This window comes from Apium graveolens, chromosome 9 (assembly GCF_009905375.1).
Source record: "Apium graveolens cultivar Ventura chromosome 9, ASM990537v1, whole genome shotgun sequence".
NCBI classification, from domain to species: Eukaryota; Viridiplantae; Streptophyta; class Magnoliopsida; order Apiales; family Apiaceae; genus Apium; species Apium graveolens.
In genome coordinates, this window is record NC_133655.1 from 145,572,623 (window position 1) to 145,584,771 (window position 12,149).

General features: G+C 34.7%; 1 protein-coding gene across 1 annotated transcript; it reads left to right on the top strand.

Moving 5' to 3' along the window:
• The first annotated feature begins 260 nt into the window (after window positions 1-260).
• On the top strand, window positions 261-8,492 carry LOC141685643 (uncharacterized). Its single transcript, XM_074490737.1, has 4 exons — window positions 261-734; window positions 990-1,041; window positions 8,130-8,212; window positions 8,430-8,492. Exons 1-4 carry the CDS (start codon window positions 261-263, stop codon window positions 8,490-8,492), a joined length of 672 nt encoding a protein of 223 aa, XP_074346838.1.
• Window positions 8,493-12,149: the final 3,657 nt, after the last annotated feature.

Sequence of the window (12,149 nt, forward strand, 5' to 3'; positions counted from 1 at the left end):
AGTTTTAATAACCCTTGAGAGTTGGTTTTGAGCGAAGGCCCAAGGTGGAGATACCTTATTTCCACCAAAACACCTGAGAGTCACCATTAAAGTTGCCTATGGAAACTTTAGAGAAGTGCATTGCATTTGTGTGTCTTCTATGTGAGGCCTTGATGTCAAACCAATTTCTAAAGTTAACTTAAAGTCATAAGAAGTCATAGGAGTCAGATTATAGCAAAGGCCCAAGGTAGAACTTCATATTTTTTCATGCCAGTATTGGAATGCCCCCGTACGAAGCACTTTATGGAAGAAGGTGTAGATCACCTATTTATTGGGATGAAGTTGGAGAGCGAAAGGTAATTGGCCCCAAACTGATTCACCAAAAGAAAGAAACGGTAGATTTAATTCAAAATAGATTGATCGCGGTTCAGGATAGACAACGAAAGTACACAGATCCACGCAGAAAGGATGTAGAGTGTGAAATAGGAGAAACCATTCTGTTGAAAGTGTCGCCCTGGAAAAGGATAGCTAGATTTGGCAAGAGAGGAAAGTTGAGTCCAAGATTTGTCGGACCTTTTGAGATTTTAGGTAAAGTTGGAAAAGTGTCATACGAGTTGGCCTTACCGCCTCAAATGCAGCACATTCACAACATTTTTCACGTATCATGGCTTAAGAAGTTCAACCTCGACACCAAATGTATCACAGAGAATGAACCAGTGGAGATTGAGCCAGATTTGTCTTATGACGAGCAACCGGTTAGCATTCTAGATAGAAAGGATAAAGTGTTAAGGAATAAAGTAGTTCCTTTAGCAAAAGTTTTGTGGAGAAATCCCAAAGTTGAAGAGTCAACATAGGAATTAGAAAGTGATATGTTAGATAAGTATCCTCATCTGTTTGCTTAGATTCTGGGGACAGAATCCTTAAAGGGGGGAAGGTTGTAACGCCTGTAAATATTTGATATGAATGTAATATGATATTCTATTTTGTGCTATATAATTTTTGTGTATTAGATGCCAAAAATTATGTGCATTCAATGTGTTTCTATATATTCTTCGTTGTATGGTATTGTGAATATCGCTAGATTATTTATAAGCGTATAATTTAACGTACGCAAACAAATTTCGTTACGCGAGTAAATAACATTTGAGTTGTTGTAATTGCGATTAAGCGATAGATTATTATTCGGCTTAGAATAAAATTATTTCCATTTTCTTATTCGGCTTAGTATTTTTTTATTATATTTATTATGGCTTGTTTATTAGGGTATTGATCTCAGAAAATTCTTTTAAAATATATTCTTGTTCAAAATTTTTGAAATCAATTTTATAAAACTTCTAAAATCTCATAGTATTTATGGTATTAATTTTGTGATTTATGAAGTTGTATTTTATTTATTAAAATCCTTTCTTTTTAATCATACTTTTATTAATTAATAGATTACTAGTATAACCTTGCATGCATTTTGGGTTATAAAAGAGTCCAAGGCTAAGACTTTCAATTCTAACCCCACTAACTTGCAAGGTTACCTCTTTAACCTTGCATGCATTTTTGTCACTACTAGCAAGAGGGACATTTATGTACATTCCTCATTCCACTACCTTTCTAATCAAATTAAAGAGACAAATACCAAGTGAGTGCCCTCATTTTCATCACACCCACTCACACACATCACTCTCCCCTCTCTCCTCTCTTCTCTCCCTCTCGGCCGAACTCACCCCCACCCCACATTCTTTCCATTTTCTTCACTTTTTCTTCATCTTCTTTCACTTCTCAAGTTAGTCAAGCCAAGAACTTCATCATTTAGTGGAGTAGCATCATTTTAAGGTGAGTTTTATTTGTGCATGTTGGTAAATCCGAAGTTGAGGCGTTGGTTCTTATGAACTCAAGGTTGCAACCATGGTGGCTTATAGAAATGAGCAAGATATGATCTTGAGGAGGTGTTACACTTCTATGTTGTCAAGTTATAATCTTGTTCATAAACATTTGGCAATGATTTCTTAAGAGCCGAATGTTTATAGTATTGAACTTGGGTAGTTCTTAAGAAAAATGATCATGCATGTTGATTTTGAAAGTATTATTCTTTAAAAATATTATTTTATCAAGTTTAAACTCTTGCATGTCATTTTTCCTTCAAGATACCTTAAGTTTAGTACTTGCATTTTGATTTTAGCACTTGCATAGTGGATATAATACTTGCATGTCGATTTACAAGTAATTTTCAAAGTAGAAACTATACTTGTTAATTTTGTGCTTTGGTACTTGACTTGTATGAGATGCATGCTGTGGTTTTTTGTTATAAAATGCTAGATGAAGTATTACATGATGATAAGTGATTATATTCAGTTGATATCAAGTGATTATTTTGAATATATAGTTCGAATTTTTGCTTTAAAAAAACTCGAAGACATGATGTTATTGTTATAGTTGTTCTTTTAGCCTCTTGATACTTGATTTTTGCGAGTTGCATGCCATATTTCCTTCGATAAAATGCTAGTTTAGATTATAAATGATGATATGAGCTTAAGGTTAGTAATTGTCATGAAGTTACCATGCATGTTTACTTCGAATTCTTGCTTAAAATACTAAGTGATGGCTTGTCTTGTGATGTGTTACCTTACTTGTTTTTATAAGTGATTCTTATGCTAAATAAATTGCAAATGAACCTTATATGTTGATATTAGTGTATGTTAGGACTTTCCTTGGTTGGTTGTCGATTGATATTTGGTTTTGGTGTAATGAAGGGAGTTAAGGTGGAAGGAGTCGCATTGATCTTAGTTGGGCAGATTTTTGTACTAAAAGTTTAGGTCATTTTAGGTGAGTTTTAGCAAGGCCTTGGTAGGCCTGAGCTCAAGGGAGTTGGTATTTGGTTCATACTTGAGTTCAGTAACTTTAGATTTCAAAAAAACTTGCATTTGGTTAGGCACACACACAAACACGAGAGCAGCTCAGAACAGGGCAGATTAGAGTAAACTTGACTTTTGGTTGATTATTATCATGTCATAGGTTAGGCCTTCATGGGGCATTGGTCTAAATAGATATAATGAAGTCTTAGAAAGGTTAAAAAGGCATTAAAACCAGTAATTGAATTGGATAAATGAGTTTTAAGTTTGTAAAATCAAGGCAGTGTGAAAATCAGGGAAGGCAATTTTGTGTCAACTTCCACTTAAGGCCTAGGGAAGCTTGAGTGAGGCCTTTGAGTCATTCCAACTTTGAGAGTCAGTTTAGAGTCTTAATAACCCTTGAGAGTTGGTTTGGAGTGAATGCCCAAGGTGGAGATACCTTATGTAATACCCCCAGATCCGGGGTCGGGGATCCGGGTCGTCACGGTCTTTCTTTCCTTAATATCACTTAACTTTATTAATAATAAATAACCTGATATTGTGACCCCACACTAACACAGATCATAACACGTTATATTCTCAGAGATGAAATTGAAATAAGTACAAGTCCTTGAATCCACAATTTAAAAGTTATACCCAAAATGATTACTTGATAAGTTTATAGTTAATTGCCATTATCTACCACAAGTTATAATTATACAATTAATTCCCAAAAGTAGAATGCCTGATCTACAGATAGATCTACCTCTGCAGCTATAGCAGCTACGATATCAACGAGAAGACGCGGGACGCTTCCCACACTCTTGCGCTGGGTCTGCTTGAGTCTGGCCATCCTTCCTAACTGTTGTTGTGTGATGAAGAAATGAAGCAAGAGTGAGCATTATAGCTCGCAACATAATATATAGTGTAATCAATAATGCAAGTATCTAACTAGATAACTTACTGGAAATTCTTATTAACTGTAAGATAATTACTTACTAGATATAAGCTTAAAGGAGATGAAGTTACCAATACTTCACTATACTTATATCATTTTAGAAAACTACTTGAACTACCACTGTTCAAAGTATAATAAGTTTTCGAAGTTCGTCACATAGATGGGACTACAACATAAGACTTGAATAGATTCAATCTTTGAAATGTTATTGAAGGAAGTGAAGTTACGAGATACTTCATTAAGTCCCGATATATATATATATATCCATATATATCTCTCATACATTTCCTGAAAGCCTCTGTCATGTAAAGTATGAACAGGGTTGCAATATCCAATGAATTTGGAAAGAAAAGAATTTTGGCATAAACCCGATATCTTGCTGATCAGGCAAAGATACCAATAAGTAACCTTTTCTACTGTAGATGGATGAATTCCGTACCGGTCATCACCCTGGCTACATTAGGACCTCGCGCTAGACCGTTACCCGGCCACTCACGCGTGGATGGACTGTCACCCAGCCTCTTACACCTTCATAGACCGTACCCTGGCCTGTCGCTTATGCCGACTCAATTAGATGGACTTACTTCCCGAACGTTGGGCAAGTAATCAAATTGTTTTCTCAAAACAGCAACCTTATCGCGAATATAAAATACACCATAGAGCCGGATCCCTCAGATTTTTGAGCGAGTACTCAAGTCCCCTTCAAAAGGAAGATCTTAAATTTGGAAACGAGTTTTCGGATCCGCTCTAACTTTTAAAAATTATTTTGAAGACTCGAAAATATTTTTATGAATGTTTAGAGTAATGATGATTTAATAAAATAAATCAGTCCCAATATGTTAGAGAATATCTGAATATTATTATTTAAATAATATTCCTATAAGGATAATCTTTAAAAAAAATATTTGAAGTAGAAGTTTTAAAACTCATACTTGAAATAAGTAATAAATAACAAAAGATATACTTATACATAAGTACGATCTTTATTTGAATAATTGAAAATAGTTTGATTATACGAAACTACTGCTTATCTCTAGCATAGGTATTATGCAACTTATAAGCATTTGAATTGACAATAGAATATCAAGATTATGAAACAGGCATGCATATAAATATCATATCACATGCTCCAATATATCACAAGACTTTGCTAATAATAACCATGCACTTATCTCAAGATAATGCATTAAAAAATTACATCACAACAACAGTATAACGGGTAGAAAACTTGCCTGAGTGACTGGGGGTGGTAAAAGGCCTGGGACGAGTCTGATAACCTATAAACAACATATAAGTTGGAATTAAACCACGGTCACTTAAGAAACTAGACTTTAACCAATTAGACTCTAACGTTCGCTCTTGCGCTAAACGATTCACATAAGTCGCTCGAGTACCCTCGGCTCCACCATTTTTAATAAATTAATCGTTATGAATTTTAAGGCGACGCTTTCGCGAATACCCTACCAACAGACCCTTTAACCTTACATAATTATTTCATACTCCAAATAGTCATTTAAGGACCTTAACAAAGGTTTCAAAGTAAGGTGATGGGAAACGGTTCGTTTGCGAAACGCCGTTACTTAAAACGGTCGTTTCTCTTAAACCGTACATCGGATTCAAGCGAACCACATATCGAAACAAAGCTTACGACACAATCTAGCTAAACCGGCAAAGTCACAGATTCAACAGCTAGCTTTCTGTCTCGAATACTAAGAACAAGCAGTTGTATAAAAATGGGCATTACGACGGCTATGTTTACACGATTACCAAGTTTTAACCACTTCAAATCAATCACAAACCAACTCACAACCAACATTACAACCAAACTCCATCCAAACCTCACTACATCAGTCCCAACATCTCAAGATTTTCCAATTTATACTACCCCAAACATGAACTACTAGCTATACTTAAGTTCATTAACCAATAACCAAGATTTACAACTCAAACCCATTACAAATCCAACCAAACTCTAAATATACATGAACCATGCTTCCCATAAACTATACCAATCATAACAAGCTCTAAATACTCAAAAGTAAGGCTAGGGTAAGAGATTATACCTTCCTTGGTGAGTAGAAGTAACTAAGGAGCTTGAAACAACCTTTGAAAATCCTTACAAAAGCTATATCTAAACAAAAACACAAGATCAAAAATTTCAAGTTCTTGAAAACACTATTAACTCTCTTCTTCAATGATTTATTGAAAGAGATTGTGAAGGAAATGGGATCTTAGATTCCTAGGATAGCCATATCTAAGTATAAGGGACCTTGGATAATTACCTTACAAATTAACAAGGCTTGGATCTTGGTTTTTGATTTTTTTCTCCTTGAAAAGATGAAGAAGCCGAGAGCTTCTCTTCTTGAAATGAAAAGTCAACTTCCAATTTGTGTTATGATTTTCCTTGGCTTGGTTGATACTCTTTTGTTGTTAATTAATTTTTACCATGGTGAAAAATGCATGGCTCACAATCAACCAACCAATCCTTCCATTTGTCATGCTTATGTCACCATGCTTAAGTCATCTTGTTAACACATGTCATCTCATTGTTGGTGTGATGACATCATCATCCACTATCCTCTTTGATTAACCCTATTACTTGGCAAATGACCGCTTATCTGTTATACGGTTCGCTTAACTTTCGTTCTCGTTTATCGTTTGAGGGATCATACTCGGGATCTTATTACTTGGGTTCCCTTAAACCTTTCTCAATATTTTATATTCCTTTTATGATCCTCTCTTATAATCCTTGAATTTAAATCCTTTTAATCACGTTACCTTATACTCAATTCCTTCGGTATCTGGTGGATTTTCGGGAAAAATCAAAGTGTTCGAATTTGGATTCTGACAATCTTTACATACACTTATATACCATATAGAGTACTAATAAGATCTCAGAATATCAATAAAAGAACTGCTACATAGTGTGGCATGAAAAGTTTTCTTATTCAGCACAATCAGCAAAATCACTATTCATAAGGGTTACAAAAAGTCCAAATTTTTTGGGGTTATTACACCTTATTTCCACCAAAACACCCGACAGTCACTATTAAAGTTGCCTATGGAAACTTTAGAGAAGTTCATTGCATTTGTGTGTCTTCTAAGTGAGGCCTTGATGTCAAACCAATTTCTAAAGTTATATTAAAGTCATAAGAAGTCATATGAGTCAGATTATAGCAAAGGCCCAAGGTAGAAATTCATATTTTTTCCAAGGCACACAATTGGTGCCAAGGTGTGCATTCAGTAAGTCAAATTGCATTGGTGAGTCATTGGAAGTGAGGCATAAGTATGCCTTACTAAATTTAGGTTGTATTGAGGTCTGTAAAGGAGGATTAGGAGTATTGGTCATAATAATTGTATGTTATATGGTTAATTGCTTAAGTGACTAAGGTAGAAAAATCTAAATGTGCTATTGTCATGCCATTTCTTGCTATGTGTTATGTGATTTATGTGATGCATATATTACTTGTAATTAGTAGGATTTAAGTGTATATATATATATATGTATATGTGTATATATATATATTTATAGTATACGCGAAAGGGTAGTTAGCAAGAATTGTAATGAGGATACTATTTATCATAGGTTCAAGTAGGAGGCCAGGAAAGGAATCCATAGATGATTCCATTCAAGTACTCAGTAAGCGTAGCTCATGCAATTGAACTCTCAACTTACCTCTATAATTCTGTTTCTTGTGATTAAATACCCTGTGAATGTATGACTACAGTTTTAATAAGATTAGTTAGTCCCTGACATCACCCAATGATTTGATCTTGAATTTAGTTAATCTCTTTCATACTTGAATTAATCCCTTTCTACAACATATTACTTCTTAGCCATGTAAATACCCTACAATAGTCCCCTAATATAATGTGAACCCTAAACCCCTCATAAATTAGAATCATTTCTTTCGGAAACCCAAACACTAATAATATCCTTCCATTTGAACTTTGACAATACCAACCCTTGTTATCTTGTCCTTGATCAAGAACCCTTTGAAACTAAAATGAATTATTAAAAGGAATTTGATGGTATGTTCTGATAAGACTGAGGCACCAGTCACTGTTAAAACCTCAGTAGCAGGGAGCCTGATGGTTTTATTTGGCCAACGTGTGTAGAGGATCCTCAATAGTTGTGAATCACTTGTTATGTGGTTCGGAGCTTTGATGTGGGCTGATCACCCCTCATTGCTCATAGCGCTGTGAGATTTCCAATTTCCTTTCACTTATTAGAAATTTGATCTTTTATTTATTTCATATTGTTGATTAAATTCCGTTATCATTTTATTGAGTATATGATGAATTGTTATTATCTGCTTTTCACTTGCTGAGCATTTTGCTCATGAATATTGTTATTGATGTTATCCCTTCAGTGAAACCGAAGATGGTTCATTTCAAGCAGACCGCGCATAAGACTTCTGGGGACTCGGGGTATGCCTACCGTATGATGGAGCAGGTAGGTAACTAGTAGTTCCCTAAAGATTATAAACTTTGGGTTTAAAAATTTGGTAGTAATTTGACTTATGATATTTTTGGTCTGTAATAATGAAGATGTTAGATGTTGTTCAAACTCATTCCTGTGTATTCGGGGATTGTGGTTAAGGGTTGTAGCTTAGATATTTTATCTTTTGTACTATTTACTGTTCAATTAATATTATGCATTTTTTTGTTAGTTAGTAGTGTGGGTCCGTCACATGAAGTACTATTCCGATCAATCTTACAACCGGCTTAATTAGAATCTGTGTAGCCGATCAGATCAAAGCCCGTATCTTTAGGATACCAGATACCTAGATTAGGTGTACCCTTCAAATATCTGAAAATTCTTTTAACAGCTATCAGATGAGATTCATTCGAATCAGTTTGGAACCCTACACACAAGCATGTAGCAAACATAATATCTGGACGACTTGCAGTCAGGTAGAGTAATGATCCAATCATGCCTCGATAATGAGTGATGTCCACCTTCTTACCAAACTTGTCTTGATCAAGTTTTATGGCAGTTGCCATTGGAGTCTTAGCAGGTGTTAAATCTTCCAATTGATATTTCTTCAGAAGATCTCTGATGTACTTTGTTTGACAAATGAAGATACCATATGGATTCTAACTCACTTGAAGTTCAAGAAAAAAATTCAACTCACCCATCATACTCATATCATACCTACTATGCATAAGCTTAGCAAACCTTGCCAAAATGCATCATTCGTAGACCCAAATATTATGTTGTCAACATAGACTTGCACAAGCATGGTATCATTTTTGTGATTCTAATGAAACAGAGTCTTATCTATGACACCTCTAGTGAAACCATTTTTAAGAAAAATTTCTAAGAGAGTGTCATACCATGTTCTCGGCGCTTGCTTTAGACCATAAAGAGCCTTGAAGAGAAAATAGACAAAATCCTCAAATTCAGGATATGTGAAGCCAGAGGGTTGCTCTACGTAGACCTCTTCTTCAAGCTCACCATTCAGGAAAGCACATTTCACATCCATCTGATATACCTTAAAATTTGAATATGCTGCAAATGCTAATAACATCCTGATGGCTTTAAGTCTAGCAACTGGTGCAAAGGTTTCATCGTAGTTAATCTATTCTTCTTTAGAATTCCCTTAGCAACCAGTCCCGCCTTGTTCCTTGTTACTACTCCTTCGGATCTTTCAGCCGTTACTCCAGTATCAAAAACACTAAGTATCAAGTGCCAAGGATGATATTTACTCAATTCTTACATTTTGGTAGACTAGCTCTTGACGACTCAGCATTTTCAGAATTATGCCGAGTCTGACTAGTAGACCCTTGTTCTTCTTCTTTTGTTCCCCCTGAGTTGTTGTCAGCATGATCTATAGAATTTGAAGCTTTTGGATTGGTTCCAAAGATGTTATGAATGCGCTTCTTTCAGTTTCCACTATCAATAACTGCATCTGAACCATTTCCACTATCATTAGTGTCAATACGTCCTTCAGAATCTGAATCTTGAGAACTCGTTCCAGAAATAGTTTGATTATCTTTATTTATCTCAAGACCATTCCCATCAGAGTCTGAATCAGAACTGTGATCATTGACAAGATAATTTGTATTTACATCTTCATTTGGAACAACTTCAGGTTTGTCTTCCTCATCAGAAAGATCTTCTACATCTAGATTGTCTAAGCTATCTTCCTTCTGATTGCTTGGGAGCTTGCTGTCATTAATTGTTAATAATGACAAAAATAAAATCTCATAATCAAATATGACTCACTATCCACTAATTCTACTACCAATTATGATATTCAATCAAGAACTAATTAATTGTTAGACTCCATGAAAGATGAATTATGTTCAACTATGCTCCTCAACTGATTTTGACCTTAGTGAGTTTTTCAGAAAAAGCAATTTAAAAGATCTCACAATTACTAAAATCTCACCACTATCTTGTAATAAAAATATTAACAAAATTTGTCAACAAATTTATTCAAGTATGTAGTGCTACACAACTTACCATTAACTAATGATTAAACTATCAACAAGAATTGTTACTAGATTTATCAGAAGTTTATAGTGCTACAAATATCACCACCAACTAATGATATAAATCATCAAGAGTTTATGATGTTACATATATCACTACTAACTAATGATATGAATTATCAAGAGTTTATGGTTCTACATATATCACCTCTAACTAATGATATGAATTATCAAGAGTTTATGGTGCTACAAAACTCATCACTAACCACTGAAAAAGATTCTCAATATTGTAATCCTACTAATCTCATAACAAACCACTGAATAAATCATCAGAGGTGTGATGCTGCTGTTACTTTAACAGTTTGACTTATGGATCAAGTAATAAAGTTGAATTGCTTCAAGGTCAATAAATTAAACTATTAAAGTAGAGACACAACAAATAAATACAACAAATATTCAACAGATATATCTGAAGAGTTTGATTTACCATTATCAATACTCTCTGATTCTATCACATGTTTCTATCCAATATCACTGGATCCAATGTCAATTATGGCTCCACCGATTTGGTTGTCAATAATTTCCTTTGCACTAATAGCAGAGTTCTGATAATCTTTCAAATTTTATTCTAACTCAGCTATCTGACTCCTACGCATATCATCTAAATCCTCACTGGCTTTGACCATAATCTCTAGGCATTCATTACGTTTCTTAAGATTATCTAATTCAACAGTAATTAGGCCTAGTTCTACTTGTCTAGTTAGCAACAATCTATTTTTAGATTTTATTCTATCTATTTCCTCTTTAAAACTGATAACACTAGCATGAAGTTGAAACAATTCTACTCTTCTATCCCTTATCATAATATTTAAAATCATGCCATGATATATTAGTAGTGGTCTCAGAAGATACATGTGATGAAGAGGTTTACATTGATGTTGGATCATTGCATTTTTCTTCCTTTACATATGTACCATTCCAGTGCTTTTCATCACTGACTAATTCTTTATCCTGATGCTTCTCCAGTCCATCTTCATTCCTTCTCAGACAAGCTTCTTTCTCATTTGCTTGTGTGGATTCTTCCAGTTCATTGTTAGAGTTTCCCTTTTCTTCACCATCACACAGTTCATGTGTGCTTCCGCCAATCAACTGTTCCTTGCAGCATTCACTGGATACTGACTCTGTAGATTCTCCATCTTCAAGATCTTGGCTTTCTCCACTAGATGACTTAAACTTATATTTAAAATTTCTTTTGAATTTAAGTGCACTACATTTAGAAGCCATCTCAAACAATGATTGATCTTCTAATTTCCCAAGCTCATTCAAAGTATGGTAGTCATCTGTAGCTTCTTCATCTCCAGTCAGATTTGATCCACTTGCAGAAGCTTCTGAAGTCAGTGATCCTTTAACATTCTCTTCAGAAATTATGTATTCCTCTGCTACATGACATGTTGATTTTTTCATGGTCTTGTTCTTGTTGTTCACTGTCTCAGACCTATGGTTGACATTTCTCTGCTTTTCCTCACCTTCATAGATCTTCAACTTGTCATAAAGCTCATCCAGTGACATTGTATTGAAGTCCAGTCCTTCTCTGTAGGATGACACTTTATTTTTCAAATGACTGGGCAAGGTAAGAATAAACTTTCTATTTATCTGGTTCCGTGAGTATTTCCTCCCAAGTGTACTCATTTCATCCAGAAGTTGGGTGTACCTTCCAAACAACTGTTTGATACTTTCACCGGAAAAAGATTTAAACTCCTTGTACTCAGACATCTGAAAATTCAATCTGTTCTTGTCTTCAGTTCCCTCCACTATAGCTTTAATGGTTTCCCACATGTGTTTAGCACTAACACAATCCTTAATTCGATGATGCATGTTAGAATCCATTGACTCAACTAAAATTGATCAAATACTTATCTCCAAAGAAACCAATTCCTTATCCCTATCAGTGT

What these genes read in the sequence shown, in the direction of transcription:
- LOC141685643 (XM_074490737.1), top strand. Translation starts at nt 261, where the DNA reads ATGCCCCCGTACGAAGCACTTTATGGAAGAAGGTGTAGATCACCTATT. An exon ending in TGTCTTATGACGAGCAACCG is followed by an intron (nt 735 to 989) that starts GTTAGCATTCTA and finishes TTTGTGTATTAG; the next exon opens with ATGCCAAAAATTATGTGCAT. An exon ending in CCTACCGTATGATGGAGCAG is followed by an intron (nt 8,213 to 8,429) that starts GTAGGTAACTAG and finishes TTTTTTTGTTAG; the next exon opens with TTAGTAGTGTGGGTCCGTCA.